Source organism: Pongo abelii, chromosome 6, assembly GCF_028885655.2.
Source record: "Pongo abelii isolate AG06213 chromosome 6, NHGRI_mPonAbe1-v2.0_pri, whole genome shotgun sequence".
NCBI lineage: Eukaryota > Metazoa > Chordata > Mammalia > Primates > Hominidae > Pongo > Pongo abelii.
The window spans coordinates 5,500,171-5,525,744 of record NC_071991.2 but is presented as its reverse complement, the minus strand read 5'-3'; the positions used below and the strand labels follow the sequence as shown (position 1 = coordinate 5,525,744).

Sequence of the window (25,574 nt, the reverse complement as noted above, 5' to 3'; positions counted from 1 at the left end):
CCCAGAATGGGGAGGAGGTGGAACCACAGGCCTGGGAGAGCTCCACTCCAGACAGTGTCCAGGGCCCATGGCATTTCCAGAGCCAAGCACAACATGAATTTATGCTGAATTATGCTGTGGAGTGAATGGCGTTCTTGTCAGTTCCTAGTATTTAAGGAATAAGAATTCGTTAACTTGAGATGAATTTGAAAATCTCGGCCGATAAATCTGATCTTGAAAAATTACCCAAAATGGGGTCAGGCATGGTGGCTCACTCCTGTAATCCCAGCAGTTTGGGAGGCCAAGGGGGGCGGATCACCTAAGGTCAGGAGTTGGAAACCAGCCTGGCCAACATGGTAAAACCCTGTTTCTACCAAAAACATACAGAAATTAGCGGGGCGTGGCGGCAGGCACCTGTAGTCCCAGCTACTCAGGAGGCTGAGGCAGGAGAATTGCTCTTTACCTGGGATGCAGAGGTTGCAGTGAGCCAGATCACACCACTGCACTCCAGCCTGGGTGACAGAGTGAGACTCTCAAAGAGAAAAGAAAAGAAAGGAAAAGAAGAGGGGAGGGGAGGGGAGAGGAGGGGAGGGGAGGGGAGGGGAGGGGAAAAATTCCCAAAATGGGCCGGGCGCGGTGGCTCATGCCTGTAATCCCAGCACTTTGGGAGGCCGAGGTGGGTGGATCATAAGGTCAGGAGATCGAGACCATCCTGGCCAACACGGTGAAACCCCTTCTCTACTAAAAAAAATACAAAAAATTAGCCGGGCATGGTGGCAGGCACCTGTAGTCCCAGCTGCTCGGGAGGCTGAGGCAGGAGAATGGCGTGAACCTGGGAGGGGGAGCTTGCAGTGAGCCAAGATCACGCCGCTGCACTCCAGCCTGGGTGACAGAGCAAGACTCTGTCTCGAAAAAGAAAGAAAAGAAAAGAAAAGAAAATTACCCAAAAGGTAGTGAAGGCTTTGAGCCTCAGTACTACCAGGGACTGGGTAGGGGAGAAAGCGGAGACAGGGCTTAGATGAGTGAGCTGGTGTCTCTGTGAGTCCTTAGCTGGTGGGGTGGGTTGTGGGTACATGAAGTCATGCTCCAGCCTAAGGGGCACGTGGGCACGTGTCATTGTCCGCAGAATAGTTAGCATTCACTTTGTGCCTTTGCTGAGAACCATGCACTGAGCCCATCCTCCCTGCCATAATCTGCTGAGGTTGCAGACTTGGTCATTCCCATTTCCCAGATGAGGCTGTGGGAGCTCAGGGGGAGCTGAGTCTCTCGCAAACACCAGTGCTTGACCTTGGCCCTGGAGCCATGCAGAGTAGAGATAAGGGTGCCCCTTGTAAATCTCCACTCTCCCACAGAAGGCATGGCAGGAAGTGGCTGGGTCTGCTCAGGAGCAGCAGAGCTGGAGGCTCACACCCTGGAGCCCTCCGGGGCCATGCAGCCAGCTTGGCGCCACCCTCTCTCTCAGCCTCCTCCCACTGTAGACCTGCTAGTGTTGGGCTGAGAAGCCCAGGATCAAACCCAGGACTTTCAAATGGCAGAGCAGATTGCTAGAAGCCTCTGTATTTTCTGTCTGGTGGAGTCCCTGGATCGGCCGCTTTCATTCTCAGCTTGAGCCACTGCGGGACTCTGTGCTTGGGGAGCGGGGTGGTTATTCATGCTCTGACCCAGGCATCCTGGAGATGGTTGCTTTGAGAACCAGACGGGCGACTTTTCAGAATCTCCCTGCTTTAGAAATTTGACTCAAAATGCATGTAAAATTTGGACTTTCCCCACTTTTTTTTTTTTTTTTTTTTTTTTTTAATGGTCTCATTCTGCCTCCCAGGCTGGAGTGCAGTGGCATGATCACAGCTCACTGCAGCCTCGACCTCCTCTGGCTCAGGTGATCCTCCCAACTCAGCCTCCCAAGTAGCTGGGACTACAGGCACACGCGACCATGCCTGGCTAGTTTTTTTTTTTTTTTTTTTTGAGACAGAGTCTCACTCTGTCGCCCAGGCTTGAGTACAATGGCACGATCTCAGCTCACTGCAACCTCTGCCTCCTGGGTTCAAGCGATTCTCCTGTCTCAGCCTCCAGAGTAGCTGGGATTACAGGTGCCCACCACCATACTTGGCTAATTTTTTTTTTTGTATTTTTAGTAGAGACGGGGTTTCACCATGTTGGCCAGGCTGGTCTCGAACTCCTGACCTCAGGTGATCTGCCCACCTCGGCCTCCCAAAGTGCTGGGATTACAGGCATAAGCCACTGCGCCCGGCTGCCCAGCTAGTTTTTTGTGTTTTTTGTAGAGATGGGGTCTTGCTATGTTGCCTGGGCTGGTCTTGAACTCCTGGGCTCAAGTGATTGATCCTCCTGCCTGGGCCGCCCAAAGGGTTGGGATCACAGGTGTGAGCCACTGTGCCCGGTCCAGAGGGTCTGTTAAGTATGGCCTCCTGGTCGATGGGCCTAAGCCAAGCCCTGAGTCCAGGCTGAGGTCTGCCCTGGGAGAGTTGCTTTGGCGTCCTCAGCTCATAGGTGGCCTTTAGCTGTGGAACCAGGTGAGCCCACGGATTGGGCTGGGGCACACGTGACAAGGACTGGCCAGTAAGAGGAAGAAGAATGTGGAAGGGAGACCGAGCAGAGGCTGTCAGCAAGGCAGGCACTGGCCGGAGGGAGGGGGTGTTCCATAAGCAAGAGGCAGAGGTGACGGCAGCCACTGCGGGTGGAGGGGACCTTTGGACTCATGTGACCTCTGCCAGGTCCTTTTCACAGGTGTACAGATCTTGACCCCTTTGATATTGTCAACAACCTCTGAGTGTTGACACAGTTGTACCCACTTAATGGATGAAGAAAGTAAGGCCCAGAGAGTGCATGAACTTGCCCAGGTCACATGGCTGCTTGTCTCCGGCCTCCTGAGGTCAGCGTGATTTCATGGTCCCCTGTGGCCTCCAGGGTCTGGGACGGAATCCCTGTGGCCAAGGGCCTTCCTCAGGAGCAGGGCCGCGGAGAAAGCACGGAGAGGCCTGCAGGCCCCAAGTTCAGTGGGTTTTGTGGGCCAGCCTGAGAGCCCGACCCTGCTCATAACGCCGTCTCTGTGGGCAAACTCCAGCCTGTGCTCATCGGCCCCTGAGAACCACGTCTGCTCTGAGCTGGGTACTGCCTGTTCAGAACAAACGCTGGTTCCCAGACGCTGCCAGCTGGCCCCGTTCCTCTGGATTCCTGCCTTCTGCGGCAAGGGAGCCCAGGGACGCTGCAGTGGAAGGAGCAGGTGGCACTCGCTTGCCCGTGGGCAGGAGCTGTGCAGAGGAAACGGCGCTGGGATCCCTGGAGGCTGGCACGATGCTCCGAGGCCGCATCCTGGGGCGGCCGGAGTCTCTTTGGTGGCAGAGCTTGGAATCCCAGGCTGGCCAGCTGTTGCCACTGGCAGCCCCCACACCGTGACCCCCAGCTTTGTGCCTGCCGGGGCTCCTGGCAGGGAGGGGGTGGTGCAGGAAGGAGTCGCTCTGGCTGGGGCTTGGACACACCTCAGTAGTAAGGAGATTACAAATTGGACAGAAAAGACACCTTCTTTCCCCAGACCAGCTAAGTAAGCCCTGCTTGCGGTGGAGGGCGGGGCGGGGGGGAGCGTGTCACCCTGAGTCACCCGGGCTGCTGTGAGTGGGACCAGGGCAGCATTTGGGCAGAAGCAGGCCATCCATTTCAGAGCCAGGCCCTGGAGCCACCCCAGGGACACCTCGGAGGCCTGGGCGCTGCTCTCACGGCCCGTGCGGTGGGTGGCCAGATGGGAGCCCCTGCACTGTGAGCTCAGCACCTTTCATGCCCACAGAGTCACCGGGAGACCCAGGTGCCCCCTCAGGGAGCAGGATGGGGAGGCTGCATCCTCACTCAAAGGTGAGGCCCGGCTCAGTGGGAGCCTTTTCCTCGTCCCCATCCTCCCTGCAGACGCTGCCGGTCACTTGAGTCAGGTCAGCTCTGCCACCGTCCTGGGTGCCATGCCCTAGGCGGTGTGCCGTGGGAGCCTGGGAAGCTTTAGACGGGCCAGGCCCCCTGCCTGACCAGTCACTCCCGTGGGACTGCCACATCCTGAACACCTTTGACAGGTGACTTCCTCCGGGGCGGAAGAATGTGGATGTGGTTATCTAGTGGAAAAAAGGTTTTTTTCCACGCTCTGCTGACTTGGTTTTTAACCCCAGAGGCTCGGGGCGATCTGGGGCGGGTAGCACAGACCCGCATCGCCACCTAGTGACCACACGACGGCACTGTCCTTGCCCAACGTCCTGTTTCCATCTCCTGCTGTCTGGAGCCTCCTGCTTTTGCTTTGGAAAGAAATCCAGAGGTGACTTTGCAGCTCAGCAGATGCAGCGCCTGCACCATCTTTTTTACCCCTTCCCGTTTCCCACCTTCCGGTCTGCAAAGGGTTGTTTACTTTAGGATTTCTTAGGGAGAGGTGGTATTTAAAATATACCTAATGAAAACACTTTATTACTATCTTTAAATAAAAACAATTTGAATAGCTTAACAAAACAAATGTAGAAAAATAAAGACAATTTGCATGTTTTATTTTATTATTTATTTAATTTTATTTATTTATTTTTTGTGTGAGTCAGTCTCGCTCTGTCACCTAGGCTGGAGTGCAATGGTGCGATCTCAGCTCACTGCAACCTCTGCCTCCGAGCGATTCTCCTGCCTTAGCCTCCCCAGTAGCTGGGATGATGGGCATGCCCCACCACGCCCAGCTAGTTTTTTTTTTTTTTTTTTTTTTTTTTTGAGATGGAGTTTCACTCTTGCTGCCCAGGCTGGAGTGCAATGGTGCCATCTCGGCTCACCGCAACCTCCGCCTCCCGGGTGGAAACGATTTTCCTGCCTCAGCCTCCCGAGTAGCTGGGATTACAGGTGTGTGCCACCACGACCAGCTAATTTTGTATTTTTAGTAGAGATGGGGTTTTTCCGTATTGGTCAGGCTGGTCTCAAACTCCCAACTTCAGGTGATCTGCCCTCCTCGGCCTCCCAAAGTGCTGGGATTACAGGCATGAGCCACCGCGCCTGGCCCGCCTGGCTAATTTTTGTATTTTTAGTAGAGACGGGTTTTGCCATGTTGGTCAGTCTCGAACTCCTGACCTCAGGTGATCCGCCTGCCTCAGCCTCCCAAGGTGCTGGGATTATAGGCGTGAGCCACCGCGCCTGGCTGAGAATTTCTGCTTAAATCAATTAAAAGAAAATTAACTGCCAGGCATGGTGGCTCACACCTATAATCCTAGCACTTTGGGAGGCTGAGGCAGGAGGACTGCTTGAGCTCAGGAGTTGGAGACCAGCCTGGGCAACATAGTGAGACCCCTGTCTACACACACACACACACACACACACAGACATACACACACACAAAAGTAAATAACCAGTCTCTCATGAGCCACACTTCCTTTATTCTTTTAAAAAAAATTTTTGGCCAGGTGCGGTGGCCCACGCCTGTAATCCCAGCACTTTGGGAGGCTGAGGCGGGCGGATCACGCGGTCAGGAGATCGAGACCATCCTGGCTAACACGGTGAAACCCCATCTCTACTAACATTACAAAAAATTAGCCGGGCGTGGTGGCGGGCGCCTGTAGTCCCAGCTACTTGGGAGGCTGAGGCAGGAGAATGGTGTGAACCCGGAAGGCGGAGCTTGCAGTGAGCCGAGATCGCGCCACTGCACTCCAGTCTGGGCAACAGATCGAGACTGTCTTGCTCTGTCATCCAGCTTGGAGTGCAGTGGCACGATCCTAGCTCATTGCAGCCTCGACATCCTGGGCTCAAGTGATCCTCCCACCTCAACTTTCCAGGTAGCTAGGAGTACAGGTGCGCGCCACCATGGCTGGATAATTTTTGTACTTTTTGTAGAGCTGGGCTCTCACTATGTTGCCCAGGCTGTTCTCAAACTCCTGGGCTCAAGCGATCCTCCTGCCTTGGCCTCCTGAAGGGCTGGGATTACAGGTGTGAGCCACCATGCCCAGCCCTGCCTTGGTCTTTTTGTGTCACCTACCAGGGAAGGATCTCTGTGCCTGTGGTGCCTCCTGCTGTGGCTGTCCTCAGCATCTGTGCTAGGATCCTGGGGCTGCCAGGACAATTGATCACAAACTGAGTGGCTTAATGCAACAGGCATTTATTGTCTCACGATTCTGGAGCCAAGGCCCAAAATCAGGCTGTGGGCAGGGGTGGTTCCTTCTGAGGATGATGAGGAGGAACTCGGGCGCCTGCCAGCCACGCCTGGTGCTGCTTGGCTGGTGGACACGTGGCCCCAGTCTCTGCCTCTGTTGTGACCTGGCCACCTTCTGTCTGTGTCTGGGTATCTCTGTGCCTTCACCTGGCCTTATAAGGAACCAGTCATTAGATTTAGAGCCCCCCCTCAGGCAGGATGCATCCTCCTCTTAACTCCTTTGCGTCCACAACGAACCTGCATCCAAATAAGGCCCCCCACTAGGTCCCAAGGTGAGGACTCCTGCATAGTGTGTGTGTGGGGGGCATTGCAGCTCAGCCCACACTAGCCCCTCCCCATTCGCCTTAGCCCGTCCCTCCAGTGGCTCCTCCCTCCACCCTGGGAGCTCCTGGCAGCCCCTGAAGTCACGTGAGTTCCCCTCCAGCCTCTCTGCTCCCTCTTGATTCCTATTTCAGGGGCTCGCTGCACCCCACAACCTGCCACAGTCCAGGTCTTGCCCAGTCCCACAGCCTGGTTCTCCAAGGGCCCCTGGGCCCGTCCTCAGCAGCGCCACATCCCCACATCTGCCACTGCACCTCGAGATGTGGCCTGTCCTTCTGCTTTCCGTCTGCATGGACAGACTCCCCAGGAAGGATGTAGAATGTCGTCCCCTACTTCCCTTTCCCAAGTCCTCCCCTTCCCGCTGGGTTCTCCCGTCTTGGTCTCTGTCACTGTAGCCTTGGTGCGGACTTGGGCCTCCTCCCTGCCCTGTGGTGCGGCCTGGCCCTGCCCTGGCTGCCAGCCTCTTAGCTTGGGCCCACTCCCCTCGGCCTCCCCCTTTGGCCCTGCAGCCATCTAGCGCTGTCCTCCCATCTGTCGTGGCTGAAGTGGCCCCCATCTGGCTGAAGTTCCTGCCCACCCTACCCGCCGCCTCCCAGATTCTCGCCCTCTCCCTCCCCCCACCAGCCTCCCAGATTACCGCCCTCTCTCACGGTGTTCAGTCCTTATCTGCCTCCCTGTCCAGCTGAGATTCCCAAGGGCAGGGGCCATGTGCGGGGTCCTCTTTGCATCCGCTGCCCAGCACATCAGCGTTTGAGGAAGATAGGGTGCCTGAGGGTCATTGGGGTGCACCAGGCAGGCTGCGGACACAGATGCCGATGGCCTCGGCTGGTGACTCGAAGCCAGGCTCTGTAGACACTGGCTGGCTGCTTGCATCAGGCCCACCGGGTCCCCTCCAAATCAGATCTCCAAGGGGGACCATGGGGGCCTGAGTCGGCACCCAGTACTCCAAGGGATAGTGGTATGGGGTGGGGGGGTGGGAACAGCTGGGCTGGGCCCCAGGCCAGGAAGCTTCCACTGGCAGCACCTCCAGACGTCCAGCTGGCCTGGCCTGCCAGCCCCTCCTGCGGACCTCACAGCTGCCCTCTCTCCCTGCAGGCTGGAGCAGCCCTACTTCAGCGCCAACGCCCAGTTCTTCCAGGCGCTGAGCCAGTGCCCCTCGCTGCAGCGCCTGTGCCTGGTCTCTCGCAGTGGCACCCTCCAGCCCGATGCCGTTCTGGCCTTCATGACTCGCTGCCTGCACGTCGTCATGTGCCACCTGTTCACCGGGGAGTCCCTCGCCACCTGCAAGAGCCTGCAGCAGTCGCTTCTCCGCAGGTGAGTGATGTGGGTTGTGTACAGCTTCAGGGGCCGCAGACATCACCAGCATCCTGTGACCTGGTCCCCAGCCTTCACCGAGTGCCTACCAGTGATTTCTTGGAATTGACGAGCACCAGGCAGTGACAGGGAGAAAGCAAGGGGTTTGGTCTCCCACGGCCCAGCCTCTGCTCTTTGAGCACTCCCTAGCCACATGGTAAACTTTCTAGATAGTTCAAGCTCTCCTCTCCCACAAGTACAAAAGTCTTCTTATTATTATTACTTTTGAGACGGAGTCTCACTGTGTTGCCCAGGCTGGAGTGTAGTGGCGAAATCTCGGCTCACTGCAAACTTCGCCTCCTGGGTTCAAGTGATTCTCCTGCCTCGGCTTCCCGAGTAGCTGGGATTACAGGTGTGCGCCACCAGCGTGTATTTTGTATTTTAGTAAAGATGAGGTTTCACCATGTTGGTCAGGCTGGTCTCGAACTCCCGACCTCAGGTGATCCGCCTGCCTCGGCCTCCCAAAGTGCTGGGATTACAGGCATGAGCCACTGCACCCAGCCTGCAACCATCTTTTAACTCTGGATTTTTCACATCTCTGCACATTCTTTAGATCTAGAAGCAGTGGTTACTTGGGCAGTTGTGGGTAAAGGCGGTAGATTTAACAGAGAACCCTTCCTTCTCCCTCTCCCTCGCCACCTGCTGTCAGGCGCTTTCTGGAAGGCCCACATACTCTGGCCCCTCTTCCCTTAGCGAGCTAGCATCTCCGCTTCCCCTCGTGACAGGGCATCCTGGAGTTTGATGCTCTGCTGCTGCGCAGGAACTCAGGTGAGCACCTAGAATTGAACACAAATTAGGAGGAGGCGATTCCTGGAGAGAGCTGGAGCTTCGTAGGCGATGTGGGGAGTGACGCATTTCAAGACCTCTCAGGAGGACGGGCTGACTGCTGGAGTGAGCAGGGCTCCTGAGAGAGGCGTGTGCCCGGCCAAGGGGGCAGCAGGACATGAACGCCCAGAGTGTTCGTGTCCCTGCAGGTGGGGAGAGGTGACAGGAAGGAGGCCGCAGCTGTTCACAGAGTTGCGAGAAGAGCCATCAGCCAGGAGGTCTTGAGCCACTGGGCCCCGACAACCCTGCTTGCCAGACTCCACGGTGGTCTGTTGTCCTTGCGGTCTGCTGCTGGCTGTCTCAGGAATAATCCTGGTTGGGGTTTCCCCCTCTCTGGTTGTAAAAACAACTTATGTTTATAGAGTACTTTTTAAAAATTTAGACTATGCATCAATCTTTTTTTTTTTTTTTTTTTGAGACAGTCTCACGCTGTCATCCAGGCTGGAGCGCAGTGGCGGGATCTCAGCTCACTGCAACCTCTGCTTTCTGGGTTCAAGCGATTCTCCTGCCTCAGTCTCCTGAGCAGCTGAGATTACAAGTGTGCACCACTATACCTGGCTAATTTTTGTATTTTTCTTTTTTTCTTTTTTGAGACGGAGTCTCGCTCTGTCACCCAGGCTGGAGTGCAGTGGCGCGATCTCGGCTCACTGCAAGCTCCGCCTCCGAGGTTCACGGCATTCTCCTGCCTCAACCTCCCAAGTAGCTGGGACTACAGGCGCCCGCCACCACGTCTGGCTAATTTTTTGTATTTTTTGTATTTTTTTTTTTTTTTTTAGTAGAGACGGGGTTTCACGGTGTTGGTCAGGATGGTCTCGATCACATGACCTCGTGATCCGCTCACCTCGGCCTCCCAAAGTGCTGGGATTACAGGCGTGAGCCACCGCGCCTGGCCTAATTTTTGTATTTTTAGTAGAGACGGGGTTTCGTCATGGTGCCCAGGCTGGTCTCGAACTCCTGACCTCAGGTGATCTGCCCGCCTTGGCCTCCCAAAGTGCTGGGATTACAGGCGTGAGCTACTGTGCCCGGCCAACATCAACCTATTTTTAAGTGAAGGTTTCCCAACAGTGAACACTGCCAACTTTCCCTGGAGAATGAACTGGAGATAGGGTTCTCATATTGTTTTGTAATCTGATTTTTAAAAATGTAACACTACACCGTGGAGTCCTCTTGTGTCAGCAAATAAAGCCCTAAGTGATTATTCTCAGTGCTGGCCTCATGGCTCTCATCTGGGTGTTGTGGTCAGCCCTGGTTCATGGCTGTTTTAGAAAACACGGTCACTGTGTCCTCGACCTTGCTTTGGATCTTGACTTCACCTGGGGTGGAGCCAGGGGGGCAGCCTGAGTGGCGGCCGGAATGTTCCAGCTCAGCCCCTTGGCTCTGCTTCCTCACATCTTAGCATCCTTGTGCTGTGAGCTAGACGTGACGCCTGCTGATGTGCCCCATTTTAGGAGGGCTGAGTGGGTCACAGGCTCCAAAGGGCTTAGCCAAGTGGGCTTGGGGACAGGCGGTAGCTGTTGGGAGAAGGGGCGCACTGGGCTCTGTGAGGCTGTGGTACCGAGAGGCCAAAGCTGGGTTTTCTCAGGTGTGGCGGATGCAGGCAGCTCCACCCTAGCTCTGCCCTGTCAAATGCGGGAAGAGCCTGGGGCCTTCTCCCCCCCATACACTTGCGGCTGGGCTCCACTCACAGGCCCTCCAGCCAGTGGGAGGCTGCGACTGTGCACCCAGAGCCGCCACCTCCTGCGTGGGTGTTTTGTTGAAGGGACTTGGGAGTGGGCGTTGCCTCTCTTCTGTTGCCTGTGAGTCTGGGGCCCTCAGACCCAGCCCATGCGGGACGGTCTCAGCTCTGCAGGGCTGGGGTGACTTTTCCTGTGGCGATGGGGGCTGGCTCTGGGAGTTGTCTGTTTCCTTGCTGCAGCGGAGAACGTCCACGATCCCCAGGCAGTTCAGGACAGCTGTGCTCATGATGGGGCAGCCCCCTGCCCCACCCTCGAAGGCCTCCTGCTCCGATGAGCCTGCTTTTCCTTCTGGTCCTCAGAATCCTCTCTGCATGGCGCTGCAGGCGGGTTGGTTGGACGTGGCACCAGATGCCAGCCCCTGCTCTGAGCTGCTCTCTCCTCCATTCACCTACTGCTGCCTGTGGTCGGCTCCATGCCGCCCCTTGCAGGCCGGGAGCTTCCCCTCTGGCCTCCTGGGGTGACCTGCACCTGCATGGTTTTTAGGCAAGTCTGATGATCTAAGGTGGATGCAGTAAGCTCTTTGCGTTCCCCGGTTGGACGGTGCTCCTTAGCTCTTCTTTGGTGTTCTTGTGTCCTCAGGCACAAGCTGAGCCCGGCGCTGAGCTCACAGGTGGCCCCAGAGGGCGCTGGTTACACGCAGGTGCCTGGGAGAGCCCTTGATCACCCATGCTTGCTGCGTGGTGTTGGAGAGCAGCCTCAGGACTTCCTGGACTTCCTGGGCAGAAACCATGCCCATCCCTCTGTGCCAGTCCCTCTGTGACCCCGCTCCCCGCCCCTGTGTCCCGCACTTGGTGCAGCGCCGAGGCCTGTGGTGGGACCCACGGCGCACTTGCTGCCAACCGAGTGGGATGAGGGTGTTGAGGCATCCGTGTTCGCAGTGCGCCTCCTGTGTGTGCCCCCTCCAGGGCACCTGCCTGGGGCCCCCATGGTGCCTCTGTCTGCTCCAGGCACTGCGTCTTGCCTCTTGTTCAAGCCTTACAGAAGCCCTGTGAGGTCAGTGCTATCAGCCCCAGTTTACAGATGGAGAAACAGTCTCCGAGAGGTGCCCTGAGCAAGGAGGCAGGGAGTGAGTGCTGGAGGGATGGGAGTTCACAGCTAGAAGAGGAGAGGGGCCGTGTCGGGGGCTGTGCAGGGCCATCCAGGGCTGAGGGGACCTCCGTGGGGACCTCCAGGCTCCGTGCTGGGCAGGCTGTGTCAGGATCTTCTGCAGATGACAGGGTCACAGCATTGCAGGGACCTCTGTGCTCACATAGGCTGGATTCCCCCCGGGCTGCTGAAAGCCTTTCTCTCCCTACCGTGCTGGCACTCAGATGCCACCCCAAAGCCAGGCGGGAGACGCCCCACCTACAGACGCCTGTGCCACAGCTTCCTCGTGGCCTCAGTGCCTGTGCCGGGCTCCACGCCGGCCCCAGTCACGGCAGTATGGCCCGAGCCACAGGTCCCAGCAGACAGGGTCTGACCGGCCTTCCCCGGGCTTTCCAGCCCAGGGCACCTGTAGGCCTAGCGGTCAGTGTCAGCCCTGCAGCTCTGGCCTTTGCAGCTGCGCCCAGGGCCCAGCAGGTGGCGCCGGGGCTCCCGGGAACCGGCCGCAGGCCCCGCCCCCTGCTCTGCACCCTGGGCGCGGAAGGAGGAGGAGGAGCAGTGGTTTGCTGTCGCTTTTCCTGACGCTTTTCTCTTTCTCATCTTTTTTCCTGCTTGGAGGATTATGGAGCCGGAGGGAGGACCTGGCCCCGGGCTGTTGTGCGGCTCACCTGTCCTCTCCCTGGGTGGCCTGGGGTCTCAACCGTCTCTCTGTGTCTCAGCCTGCAGGGCCGGCCAGTGTTGTGGCTGCTGACCTGTCGCTGCTGACCTGTCGCTGGTGTCCTGTCGCTGGTGACCGCGCTGCCTGTTTTGATGGCCAGCACCCTCCTGTCCCTGACAGACTCACCTTCACACACGGCTGGGTATCGGCCACCGTCTCTTCTTTTTCTTTTTCTTTTTTTAGAGACAGGGTCTCTCTTGTTGCCCAGGCTGGAGTGCAATGGTGCAATCACAGCTCACTGCAGCCTTGACCTCCCAGACTCAAGTGATCCTCCTGCTTCAGCCTCCTCAGTACCTGGGACTACAGGTGCACGCCACCACTCCCAGCTAATTTTTAAATTTTTTTATAGAGATGGAGTCTCCCTATGTTGCCCAGGCTGGTTTTTTGTTGTTGTTGTTGTTGTTGTTGTTGTTGTTTTGAAACAGAGTTTCTCTCTTGTTTCCTAGGCTGGAGTGCAGTGGCACGATCTTGGCTCACTGCAGCCTCCGCCTCCCAGGTTCAATAGATTTTTCTGCCTCAGCTTCTGGAGTAGCTGGGATTACAGGCATGCGCCACCACAACCAGCTAATTTTTTTTTTTTTCGAGATGGAGTTTTGCTCTTGTTGCCCAGGCTGGAGTGCAATGGTGCCATCTCGGTTCACTGCAACCTCTGCCTCCCAGGTTGAAGTGATTCCCCTGCCTCAGCCTCCTGAGTAGCTGGGATTACAGGCATGCGCCAGCACGCCCGGCTAAATTTTTATTTATTTATTTATTTATTTACTGAGACAGGGTCTCGCTCTGTTGGCCAGGCTGGAGATTGGCCAGTGGCACAATCTCGGCTCACTGCAACCTCCGCTTCCCGGGCTCAAGCAATTCTCCTGCCTCAGCCTCCTGAGTAGCTGGGATTACAAGTGTGTGCCACCACGCCCGGCTAATTTTTTTGTGTTTTTTTTTAGTAGAGATGGGGTTTCACCATGTTGACCAGGCTGGTCTCGAACTCCTGACCTCAGGTAATCCACCCATCTCGGCCTCCCAAAGTGCTGGGATTACAGGCATGAGCCACCGCGCCTGGCCACACCTGGCTAATTTTGTATTTTTAGTAGAGACAGGGTTTCTCCATGTTGGTCAGGCTGGTCTCAAACTCCCGACCTCAGGTGATCTGCCCACCTCGGCCTCCCAAAGTACTGGGATTATAGGTGTGAGCCACCATGCCCGGCCCCCGGGGTGGTCTTGAACTCCTGGACTCAAGTGATCCTCCTGCCTCAGCCTCCCAGAGTGCTGGGATTACAGGCGTGAGCCACTGCGCCTGGCCACCCTTTTTTTTTTTTTTTTTTGCACATCTGATGGGTAATGTGTCTGCAGCATCTTAACAAGGTTTGAGGGAGGCACATCTCGCCGATGAGTGTGAACACATTGAGGAACTATAGGAGGATCTTAACTTTTCTCAAACTCAGTCTTTTTGAGCCTCATTATGTACGTAGCAGACTATGAAGCCGCACGGGAGTGCCCTCTGACCGCCAAGAAGGGCTGGCCTTTCTGTCCCAATCCACAGAGACTCCCCCTCTGCCCCAGGTGTCCCCTCCACACACTACTCTAGGGTGGCACCTCCTCATATCAGCCAGGGACCTCCAAAGCAGGCTGCTCCTTCCTGGCCACAGAGACAGCTGCAGCCTGTGACCCCCTCAGGGTGTGTGGAAGAGCAGGCCCCCCTGCTTCATTCCTTGCTTGTGGTGAGAAACGAATCCTGGCTGGGTGCCGTGGCTCACACCTGTCATCACAGTGCTTTGGGAGGCCAAGGAGGGAGGGTTGTTTGAGCTCAGGAGTTTGAGACCAGACTGGGCAACATGGTGAGATCCTGTCTCTACAAAACATAAAAAATAAAAAATAATGGCCAGGCATGGTGGCTCACACCTGTAATCCCAGCACTTTGGGAGGCTGAGGCGGGTGGATCACTTGAGGTCAGGAGTTCAAGACCAGCCTGGCCAACATGGTGACACCCTGTCTCTACTAAAAATACAAAAATCAGCCAGGCATGGTGGCGGGCACCTGTAATCCCGGCTACTTGGGAGGCTGAGACAGGAAAATCGTTTCAGCTCGGGAGGCGGAGGTTGCATTGAGCCAAGATCATGCGATTGCACTCCAGCCTGGGCAACAGAGTGAGACTCCATGTCAAAAAAAAAAAAAAATTAACTGGGCAGTGTGGTGATGTGTGCCTGTGGTCCCAGCTACTGGCTGCAGTGAGCTATGATTGTGCCACTGCACTCCAGTCTGGGAGACAGAGCAAGACCCTGTCTCAAAAAAAAAAAGACAAATCACCTTCCGTGTCCCGACAGCAGCTCTTTTTTTTTTTTTTTTTTTGAGATGGAGTCTGGAGTGCAGTGGCGCAATTTCTGCTCACTGCAAGCGTGGCTCCCAGGTTCACGCCATTCTCCTGCCTCAGCCTCCCGAGTAGCTGGGACTACAGGCATCCGCCACCATGCCCAGCTAATTTTTTTTTTGTATTTTTAGTAGAGACGGGGTTTCACTGTGTTAGCCAGGATGGTCTCGATCTCCTGACCTCGTGATCCGCCCGCCTTGGCCTCCCAAAGTGCTGGGATTACAGGTGTGAGCCACCACGCCCGGCCGACAGCAGTTCCTTAACAGCCTCAGGAGCTGGAGCCAGAAGGGGTGGAGTTTGATGCAAATCAAGTACATGGCATGACGGTTTCACAGGCCAGGATGAGTCTGTCACATGCCAGGACATCGCTGCCCACGAGATTACTGTGCGGAACGAGGTGTGCGATGGCGTCTTTATTGCCGAAACCTTGGCTTTTGTGAGTGCCTTTCTGCTGTTGACTCTGTGTGTCGTGAGTCCAGCACCGCCTCAGGCAGGGTCACAGCGAGAGGCTGGACCCTGTCGTCCTCTTCCCTTTAAGTGGCCGCTGTGGCCGGGGGGACTTGACTTAGTGGTGGCAAACGGTGAGGTTCTCTGTCGTGGGTACCTCCCTGCCTTGCACCCACTGAGACTCTGGGCAGAAGTTTCTGGATTTTTTTTTTCTTTTTTTTGAGACGGAGTTTTGCTCTTGTTGCCCAGGCTGGAGTGCAGTGACGCAATCTCGGCTCACTGCAACCTCCGCCTCCCAGGTTCAAGTGATTCTCCTGCCTCAGCCTTCCGAGTAGCTGGGATTACAGGCGTGCACCACCATGCCCGGCTAATTTTGTATTATTAGTAGAGATGGGGTTTCTCCATGTTGGTCAGGCTGGTCTCGAACTCCCAACCTCAGGTGATCCACCCGCCTCGGCCTCCCAAAATGCTGGGATTACAGGCGTGAGCCACTGTGCTCAGCCTGGATTTTTTTTTTTCTTTTTTGAGACGGAGTCTCGCTCTGTTGCCCAGGCTGGAGTGCAGTGGCACGATCTCGGCTCACTGGAAACTCCACCTCCTGGGTTCAAGGGATTCTCCTGCCTCAGCCTCCTGAGTAGCTGGGACTACAGGCACCCGCCATCATGCCTGGCTAATTTTTGTATTTTTAGTAGAGACGGGGTTTCACCATGTTGGCCAGGCTGGTCTCAAACCCCTGACCTCAGGTGATCCATCTGCCTTGGCCTCCCAAAGTGCTGGGGTTACAGGCTTGAGTCACTGTGCCCGTCCTGGATGTTTCTGTCTTGCTCTCTGGGGCACTGCTATGTTTTTCCTTCTGCCTGGAGCTCCTGGGCTGGCACTTCGGTCTTCTTTGCATTTTCTTTTCTTTTTTTTTTTTAGAGACAGGGTCTTACTGTGTTGCCCAGGCTGGAGTACAGTGGCGTGATCATAGCTCACTGCTGCCTCTACCTCCTGGGCTCAAGTGGTCCTCCTGCCTCAGCCTCCCAAGTAGCTGAGGTGACAGGCATGCACCACCATGCCTGACTAATTTTTTTTTTAATTTTTTATAGAGACAAAGTCTCCCTATGTTGCCCAGGCTGTTCTGGAACTCCTGGCTTCAAACAATCCTCCCACCTCAGCCTCCCAGGTGTTGGGATTACAGGGGCAAAGCCGCAATACCCGGCTTGCATTGCATTTTGGCCTAGTAGGGCCAGGGCTGTGCTGGTGGCCTGCTCTGACTGTGGAGGGGTCCCTGTTCTGCTTCATGGCCCGCTGGGGGACTGTGGTTGGTTGTAGGGTCGTGGGGAAGGCAAAATGAGGTCATGTCTGTCGAGCTCAGTGCAGCGCCTGGCACTCAGTGGGCACCCCGTGGCAATTGTGCATGAGTTTTCATGCACAGCGTGGCGGGGCTGGTCGCCTGGGGGTGGAGGCATTGCGGGGGTCGCCCACCTGCCATTTGTCACGCGGTCAAACGTGTGCTTTTCCTGAGTGGCCGCCTTGGTATCTGCTCCTCCCAGCGACTGCTGCTGCCTCACTGACTTGGGAGTCGCACCCCCTTCAGGTGGCCCACGTGCGGCTGTGGGGTGTGGGCACCTGTCCCTTCTCTCTGTCCTGGCCGTGGGGCTTTCATGGGCCAGGGGCCTTGGATCTGCCATCCTGCAGTGGGGTCCCTCTGCTGCCCTGGGGCCCAGCAGCACGTCTGCAGAGCAGGACTGGCCTCCGGAGCCTCTGATACTTGTGGCTGGCATGGAGCGGGTGCCCCCTGAGCCTGGAGAGAAGCATGTGGCCTGTTCCCGGCTGCCGTGCTCCTCCCCAGCTTTGGCTGCCACGTACAGGGCCCTTGAGGCACATAGAGGGTGACTCTCGCAGGCCTGGTCTGTCTGGGAGCCCCAGGTGAGCCCGGGACGGGGAAGCAGGTGTGAGTGCCTCCTGGGCTCCCCCAGCAGGCTCCGCCCCCTCCATGGCCACCCATGTAATCCGCTGACCGCCTGTCTCTGGTTCAGCTTCCAGGCCGAGCGGCCCGCGTTAAACGTCATCATCTTCCCTCTGCTCCACGAGGGCCTGACCGACGTCATCCGGGACGTCCCCCTGGTGCACCTGGATGAGATCACCTTATTTAAGAGCAGAGTGGCCGAGGAACCGCCGAACCTGTGGTGGTGAGAGGCGGAGCCACCGCCCATCGGTCTCAGTCACCTCGAGACGCTGCAGGAGCCTGGGACGCCAGGGACCCTTGGTTTGTCACAAGAGGAAGGGGGCCTCTCTCCCGGCCAGCCACGCCCCACCTGGCTCCTGGGGCTCCCGGCGTCTCCACGGCTCTCTCATGGGAACTGTTGCCCTGTGAAGTTTGGGTCGAGGGGATGCGTTCTGGGTGACATGAGGGGGCTCGGGGGACGGTCGATATGGGGGGCTGGCTGAACCAGGCTGACCCTTGGGGCCTGGCTGGGGAGTTTGTGCACTGAGCCTCAATCCCTGGGGGCCCTGTCCACGGGCCTGGAGGGCCAGAACCGCCTGCCACTTCCGACTGGGAAGCGTGTCCCTTGGCTGTTGTGTTTGTGGTCACCTGCCACCGGGGCCCCGTGGATGGGCGGCCACATGCTGTCCCCCTGAAGTCCAGTCGGCTGGGCTGGTCACCGTGTGTCTGAGTGTCCCCTTGCATGGTCGAGTGTGACATGGGGAAGGACCTGCCAGTTTAGTGGCTGCAGACTTGGGACTCTCCGTCCCATTAGGACACACTTGAGCCCACTCATGTCTCTGGGGCTTTTCTAGCCAGATGATGCCTGTGGCCCCAGAGAGGTCCCCTGAGGTTGGGACTGCTGGTTAGAGCCTCTCCTGTGACTTTTCAGCCCAACCAGCAGGGCCCGTTTCTCACGAGAGAGGCCTCCTCCCCTCCCACCCACCCCACGGCCTTCAGCTTCCCTGGGAAGGTCCATGCACGTTCCTGGGGAAATCGATACACATTCGGCTTTGTTAGAATAACGTGAAACATTAAAACCCAGAAAGGATTCTTAAGGCTGGAGTAGCAATCACATGACCTCATTTCAAATGACTTCATTTAAGACTTTAAAAATACTCAGCTGGGCGCAGTGGCTCACGCCTGTAATCCCAGCACTTTGGGAGGCTGAGGTGGGTGGATCACGAGGTCAGGAGTTCAAGACCAGCGTGGCCAACATGGTGAAACCCCATCTCTACTAAAAATACAAAATTAGCTGGGTGTGGTGGCGGGCGCCTGTAATCCTAGCTACTCGGGAGGCTGAGGCAGGAGAATCGTTTGAACCTGGGAGGCGGAGTTTGCAGTGAGCCAAGATCACACCATTGCACTCCAGCCTGGGCGACAGGGTGAGACTCCGCCTCAAAAAAAAAAAAAAAAAATATATATATATATATATTCAACACACTTTGGGAGGATCATTTGAGCCCAGGAGTTTGAGATTAGCCTGGGCAACACAGGGATACCCCATCTCTTAAAAAGAAAGAGAAAAAAACAAAGCTATTCCAAAAATGAGGACACCCTTCTGGCATCTGAATCCTCACCCCATGTGCCACGCTGGCCGCCTCTGCCGTCCTCCACCTCCAGGCGCTCCTAGAGCTGTCCCTGGGCTGGTGGCTTCCAAAGGGGGCTGTAGTTGGGTCCTGCTCGCCTGGACCGCCGCCCTGCCCACTCTTGGTGGAGGGCCCCTTGTCCAGCCCGCCTTCCTCCTCCTGGGTTTCCGTGTGACAGGTGCCCCATCCTGTGGGGTGGTGTCTCACATTTGCTTTGCTGTTAAAAAATGGGGTACACCATCCCCAGGCCTCCAATCACTGGCCCTGCCCCTGAGTGGGGATGGTTTTCAGCGGCTCCTTGCTCTGGGGGCCAAGCTCCTTGTCCAGGAGGCCTTTGGAGAACTGGGGTCAGAGCTGTGGGGAGGTTCAGCCCTCCCATGCAGGCTGCCACCCAGCTCTCTACCTGGCAGTCTTGACCCCACCCTGGCGCCTCTGCTCACTGGCACAGGTGGATCTGGGGTTCGAGGTCTCCTCCCAGTTCACCCTGACTTTCTTGTGTGTATGGGGTCAACGCCTCCTCTCTGAAGCCCACGGGTCCTCTCCCAGCCCCAGGCTGCACCCAGTGCCGAACCTTTGCCTCCTGGCCGGAGGGACCCTTCTGCAGGCTGATTCCAGCAGTGCCCGATGGTGGGACCCACACCAGACCAAGCCTTCGCCTCCCAGAGGCCTCCTGGCCCTCCTGTCACAGCCTCTGAGAGCCACACCCCTAGGCCCCGTCTCCTGGTCTGCAGGCCGCAGGACCAGCTGCCCATGGCCCCAGGGGGCAGTGGCTGTAGATGAGGGTCTCAAAGGTGGTGGGAGCACCCCCCCTCCACAGTTCCTGGGCATTTCTTTAGAGCTTTAAAATGGCACCTGGAGACCACCAGGCGCGGTGATCAGATCGGGTGGTGTGGTGCCTCCCGGGACTGACCACTTCTTGCTCTCAGACTGAGGGGTGGCAGGCAGGGGATGCGGCCCAGGAGGGAGGCAGGTGGCCTGGGAGGTTCCCGGGCCCTCAGGGGGCCTGTGTCTCTGGGCACTGCAGCTCCGCGCCCCACTCCTTTCCTCCAGAACATTCCCCACTCGGGCCAGAGAATTGTGTCTGCTCCAGGAATGCATCCTAGCGTGTGTACGATCGCGCCTGGGTGTCCTCTTCTCATGAGCAAGTGGTTTTAACCAGCAGCATAATTTATACTCATAGACAGGACCGGGGGAAGGGCTGTTCCTGAGGCTGGGGTGCAGTGCCTTGGAAAGCACCCCTGAAACAGTAGACCTTGTATTTTTAGTGTCCCCTGCAACCATCCTTTGACTTAGAGCAAGAATTTCCGCTGCTGCTACCCCCGAGATGGGCTTCACCAGATGTTAATAACGTGCTTATTTTCTCTAAGTGCTATTTTGGCACCAGTGTTAGTTGCAATTTATATTCTGCAGCATTTGATGCTGGGAAAAGAACCCACCCTAATGGTCCCCAATTGGCAGAGCTCGGCTGTTAAGCAGCGGACCATATGCTGCCTGCCGGAGGAGCGTGGTCAGCACTTGTCCCCGTGCCTGCGTGCGTGTGCCTGCGGGTACCTGTGCCATGTGTGTGCATGCGTGTGAGAGTCACGTCTTCCGTGTGTGTGTGAGGGAGAGACTGAGGGGTTGGAGGGAGAGTGGAGGGGAAAGGGTATGTATCCCTTTGTGCTTTAAAAGGGAGAGCCCCAACCTCTCTGGCTGCCCCCTCCTGCCTGTGCTCCCAGCTCACCCCAGACCTAGCTGCTATTTATTCTCCTGACCCCCTCCTGGCCCTGCGGCCCCGTGTCCCGCAGCCTCTGCCCCGCCGCCTGCTCCACGTCACCAGGCAACACTGGGCCCCACCAGGCTTCCGAAGGCGGCCCAGAGCAGGCACTTGAGCCTGATGACCCAGAGCAAAGCTGCCTTTCTGGGCCTTGAGTACTCCTTTCTGCTATGGGAGGCTTTTCTTGTTTTCAATGGCCCGTCCAACCCAGGGGAGCTGGGTGAGGGCCGCTTCCTTCTGCAGCAGAGGGGGCGGGCTCTATCCCTGCCATCTGCTGCCCCCAGAGGCCCTGCCAGGACACGGGCCTGAGCGGTTTCTTCTCCAAGAGGCCCTCCCGGGACCTGTGTGTGCACAGGGCGGGAAGACACTCGCTGCTTCGACCCAGGGTTGCAGTCAGGACGGGCTGAGCTACTCTGGCGCTAAAAACAGACAAGGGGTGCCTGCCAGCTCAGCAGCACCCTCCCTCAACCACACCCTGTGCCCAGACCCAGAGCCGCAGGGTTTTGGACCCAGGGGACCAGGGCTGGGCTCAGGCTTGGACCTGGAGGGCTTGTGGAGGGGCCGGACCTAGAGCAGTAGGGCTGCAACAGCTGAGGGCTGGGCCCCTGCCAGCCAGTGAAGCTCCAGACCAGTGTCCCGGCCTTGGTGGTGCCAGCAGTGCTCCTGCAGGGATGGAGGGTGCTGGAGGCCTGGATGTGGGCACCTTGATCCCCCAGCAGGCAGCGCTGTGGCAGCCTCCCATCTCCTCTTCCCCTGTTATCTGCTCCTTTTAGGATCTGAAAATTACAGAGCTCTTTTTTTGTTTGTTTGTTTGTTTGAGGGAGTCTTGCTTTGTCCCCCAGGCTGGAGTGCAATGGCACGATCTCGGCTCACTCACTACAACCTCCACCTCACAAGTTCAAGCGATTCTCCCACCTCAGCCTCCCGAGTAGCTGGGATTACAGGCACCCGCCATCATGACCGGCTAATTTTTGTATTTTTGTAGAGATGGGGTTGCACCATGTTGGTCAGGCTGGTCTTGAACTCCTGACCTTAAGTGATTCTCCTTCCTCGGCCTCCCAAAGTGCTAGGATAACAGGTGTGAGCCACCGTGCCTGGCCCATTACAGAGCTCTTGTAAGAAAACATGTGAAATTCATGGACAAGGTGTGGTGATGAAGTATGGGGCCACTGAACCAGAGGCAAAGGACACGTCGGCCACCTCCTGTGGATGTGGGCAGAGCACTGCTGCCAGTTCCTGGTGGCCTTGACCACGACGCTGGGGGGTCTTTGTGATGGTCGTGGGTCTCATTTGCACTTGGGGGGGTGGGATTCAAGTTAGAAGTTTCTAGATCTGGCCGGGCGCGGTGGCTCACGCCTGTCATCCCAGCACTTTGGGAGGCCGAGGCAGGCGGATCACGAGGTCAGGAGATCAAGACCATCCTGGCTAACACGGTGAAACCCTGTCTCTACTAAAAACACAAAAAAGTAGCCGGGTGCGGTGGCAGGCGCCTGTAGTCCCAGCTACTCGGGAGGCTGAGGCAGGATAATGCCATGAACCTGGGAGGCGGAGCTTGCAGTGAGCTGAGATCATGCCACTGCACTCCAGCCTGGGCGACAGAGTGAGACTCTGTCTCAAGAAAGAAAAAAAAAAAAGTTGCTAGATCTACTGAGCATGATGAACATAAACCCCACAGACACTGAAGAACCCAGTGGTGGCAGTGACTCGGGCTGTCATCGGGGCTCCTCTGCTCTCTAAAGCTCCTTCGAGAAACATGGGAGGGGCTGGGCACAGTGGCTCACGCCTGTCATCCCAGCACTTTGGGAGGCTGGGGCAGGAGGATCGCTTGAGCCCAGGAGTTCGAGACCAGCCTGGGCAACATAGTGAGACTCTATCTCTACGTAAAATTTAAAAAAAAAAAAGTTATCTGGGCACCATATGTGTACCTGTGGTCCCAGCTACTCAGGAGGCTGAGGCAGGAGGATTGCTTGAGCCCAGGAGTTGGAGGTTGCAGTGAGCCAAGATCACACCATTGCCCTCCACCCTGGGCGACAGAGCAATACCCTGTCTCAGAAAACAAACAACAAAAAGCAGAAACGCTGAAGGGGTCGGTTTACGGGAAAACCGCCGGTCAGAACACCTGGCTGCTCCCACCCCAGATCAGTGGACCTGGGAATGAGGGTTGGTCCCGGGAGGCTTTTCTCCAAGCTGTTGCCACCAGACCCGCCGTGGGAACCCTGGCCACAGAAGCCTCCCAGGGAGTGAGCCAGAGCCTGGACCGCCGTGTTGATGTGTCTGGGGCGGAGGGTGGGGAGTGTGCAAGGGTGTGTGTGTGTGTGCCCGGGGGGTGTTCATGGGCAAGCATGTGCGTGCCTGTGTATGTGCGTGCCCCTCCCCTGCAGCCGTCGGTGGTATCTTCCTCCAGCCCCTTCGCCACCCTCTGAGCATTGTCCATCCACGTGAGACTGCCCAGAGACAGCAGACCTCCACGTGGTTTTAAGGGGTGACCTTTCCCTGGCCCCGGGGGTCTCGCCGTATCTCATGACCAGGTGCTAAATGACCCGACATGCATCACCTGCCTTTCGATGACCAACCTCCCTGTCCCCGTCCCACTGACTTGCCCCCGTGGTGTCTCACGGTGATGCCTGCTCCTGACTTTGGTGTTCACTGTAGCAAACTACATTCTGGATGGGAATTTTCATGTACATGTGTGGCATGTGGAAAATTTCAAATAAAATGGACTTGATTTAGAAAGCCAGGCGGCTGTGTGGTCCTTCCAGCAGGGACACTTTGACCTTTTGCCTACAACCCCTTCCTTGGGCCCGAGGCTGGTAGCTTTGTTCACTTCAGATGGTGGGGGGCGGGTGGCGTGCTTGGGGAGGCGGGTTGTCTGAAACAGAGGTGTGTGGATGGAGACACAAGACCCAAAGCGGGGGGCAGACACTCCCCAGGGGGCATCAGGAGGTGACAGCTGAGACAGCCTTGGGCTGGGGAGGCCAAAGGTGAAAGAGGAGCCTGCGTACGTCAGGATGGGCCTGGCAGGGAGCAGTGCAGGTACACTGGCACAGTTGTGCAGGCTGCACACTGCAAAAGCCTCCCTGTGGCCTGGTGGCAGCTCAGACAGCAAAAGTGGTGGCTGGCTGAAGGCAGGCAGGGCCAAGTCAGCTTAGGCTTTCCCTCAGGGCTGTGGAGACAGCCTCAGCATTGTTCATTTTATTTTATTATTATTTTTTGAGATAGAGTCTTGCTCTGTCGCCCAGGCTGGAGGGCAGTAGTGTGATCTCGGCTCACTGCAACCTCCGCCTCCTGGGTTCAAGCGATTCTCCTGCCTCAGCCTCCTGAGTAGTTGGGATTACAGGCGCCCACCACCAAGCCCAGCTAATTTTTAAAATATTTTCAGTAGAGACGGGGTTTCACCATGTTGACCAGGCTGGTCTCGAACTCCTGACCTCAAGTGATCCACCCACTTCGGCCTCCCAAAGTGCTGGGATCACAGGCGTGAGCCGCCAGGCCTGGCCCATCTTAACCATTTTAAAGGGCATAATTTGCCAGCAGAGGGTTTTTTTGAAGAAAAAAAAAAGTAAAATAAAGTGCATAGTTCAAGCTGGGGGCGGTGGCTCATGCTTGTAATCCCAGCACTTTGGGAGATCGAGGCAGAAACATCACTTGTGCCCAGGAGTTTGAGAGCAGCCTGGGCAACGTAGTCAGACCTTGTCTCTACAAAAAGTACAAATATTAGCCGGGCATGGCGGCACACGCCTGTCTGTGGTCCCAGCTACTTAGGGGGAGGCTGAGGCAGGAGGATCGCTTGAGCCTCGGAGGTCACTGTGCAGTGAGCCATGATTGCACCACTGCACTCCAGCCTGGGTGACAGAGCGAGACCCTGTCTCAGGAAAAAAAAAATGAACTGCACAGTTCAGTGGCATTAAGCACATCACAGTGTTGTGCAGCCATCACCGCCATCCGCTTCTAGAACTTTCTCATCTTCCCCAACTGAAACTCTGTCCCCATTAAACATTCACTCCCCAGCCCCCTCCCTCAGCCCCAGGCACCCACCATTCTACTTCCTGTCTCCATGAGTTTGACTCCTCTGGGTGCCCCACAGAAGTGGAATCTGGGCCAGGCACAGTGGCTCACGCCTGTAATCCCAGCAGTTGGAGAGGCCAAGGCTGGTGGATCACCTGAGGTCAGGAGTTTAAGACCAGCCTGACCAACATGGTGAAACCCCATCTCTACAAAAAGTACAAAAATTAGCCGGGCATGGTGTGGCGCGTGCCTGTAGTCCCAGCTACTTAGGAGGCTGAGGGAGGAGAATCACTTGAACCTGGGAGGTGGAGGCTGCAGTGAGCCAAGGCCGCACCATTACCCTCCAGCAGCCGGGGCAACAGAGCGAGACTCCACCTAAAAAAAGAGTGGAATCTGCAGTGCGTGTGTGTTTTTTTTTTTTTTTGAGATAGAGTCCCATTCTGTCACCCAGGCTGGAGTGCAGTGGCACAATCTCAGCTCACTGCAACCTCTGCCTCCCGAGTTCAAGCAATTCTCCTGCCTCAGCCTCCTGAGTAGCTGGGATAACAGGCATGTGCCACCATGCCCAGCTATTTTTTTCTATTTTTAGTAGAGATGGAGTTTCACCATGTTGGCCAGGCTGGTCTCGAACTCCTGACCTTAGGTGATCCACCCACCTTGGTCTCCGAAAGTGCTGGGATTACAGGCATGAGCCACCGCGCCTGGCCATGATGCCCCTGTTTTGTTGGGGGGGGGCCCTGTGCCAGGGAGGCCAGAACATGCGAAGAGCCCTGAAAAGGTCAGGGGTCTGTACCTGGAGTCGACTGAGCGTGTGAAGCCCCCTGGCCTTTGTCCATGTGGCGAGCCTTTAAAATAAAAATGAAAAGCACTTTGGGAGGCCGAGGCGGGTGGATCACGAGGTCAGGAGATCAGGAGATGGAGACCATCCTGGCTAACAAGGTGAAACCCCGTCTCTACTAAAAATACAAAAAATCAGCCGGGCGTGGTGGCGGGCGCCTGTAGTCCCAGCTACTCGGGAGGCTGAGGCAGGAGAATGGCGTGAACCCGGGAGGCGGAGCTTGCAGTGAGCCGAGATCTCGCCACTGCACTCCAGCCTGGGCGACAGAGCGAAAAAGCCCAGGCCCGTGTGTTCCGAGGGTTTGCACTGGAAGCCTCGGAAGTCGTGGCTGGCGGAGGGCGGAACAGCCAGCTCGAGAGGCTTTGGCTGCCCCCAGGAGCCTGCACAGCGGTGGATTTATTGCGGGCGTCGAACTTGCACGATAGTGGAGATGGCATGA

The 25,574-nt window shown here is 56.8% G+C and overlaps 1 protein-coding gene and 1 pseudogene across 2 annotated transcripts in view; one reads left to right on the top strand and one right to left on the bottom strand.

Annotated features, from left to right (window-relative positions):
- The window catches only part of FBXL18 (F-box and leucine rich repeat protein 18), a 42,575-nt gene extending 19,550 nt beyond the window's left edge, over positions 1–23,025 (top strand). The window contains exons 4-5 of one of the 2 annotated variants that reach the window (XM_002817668.5): positions 7,556–7,774; positions 17,000–23,025. In XM_002817668.5, coding sequence (XP_002817714.1) covers positions 7,556–7,774; positions 17,000–17,156 — 376 coding nt within the window. In that variant the 3' untranslated portion in view covers positions 17,157–23,025. Of the gene's footprint in view, positions 1–7,555; positions 7,775–8,538; positions 12,852–16,999 lie in introns of those variants that run through there. The other variant, XM_009242518.4, reaches the window with a different exon arrangement.
- LOC112131324 (small nucleolar RNA U13) lies at positions 13,492–13,587 on the bottom strand (annotated as a pseudogene).
- Positions 23,026–25,574: the final 2,549 nt, after the last annotated feature.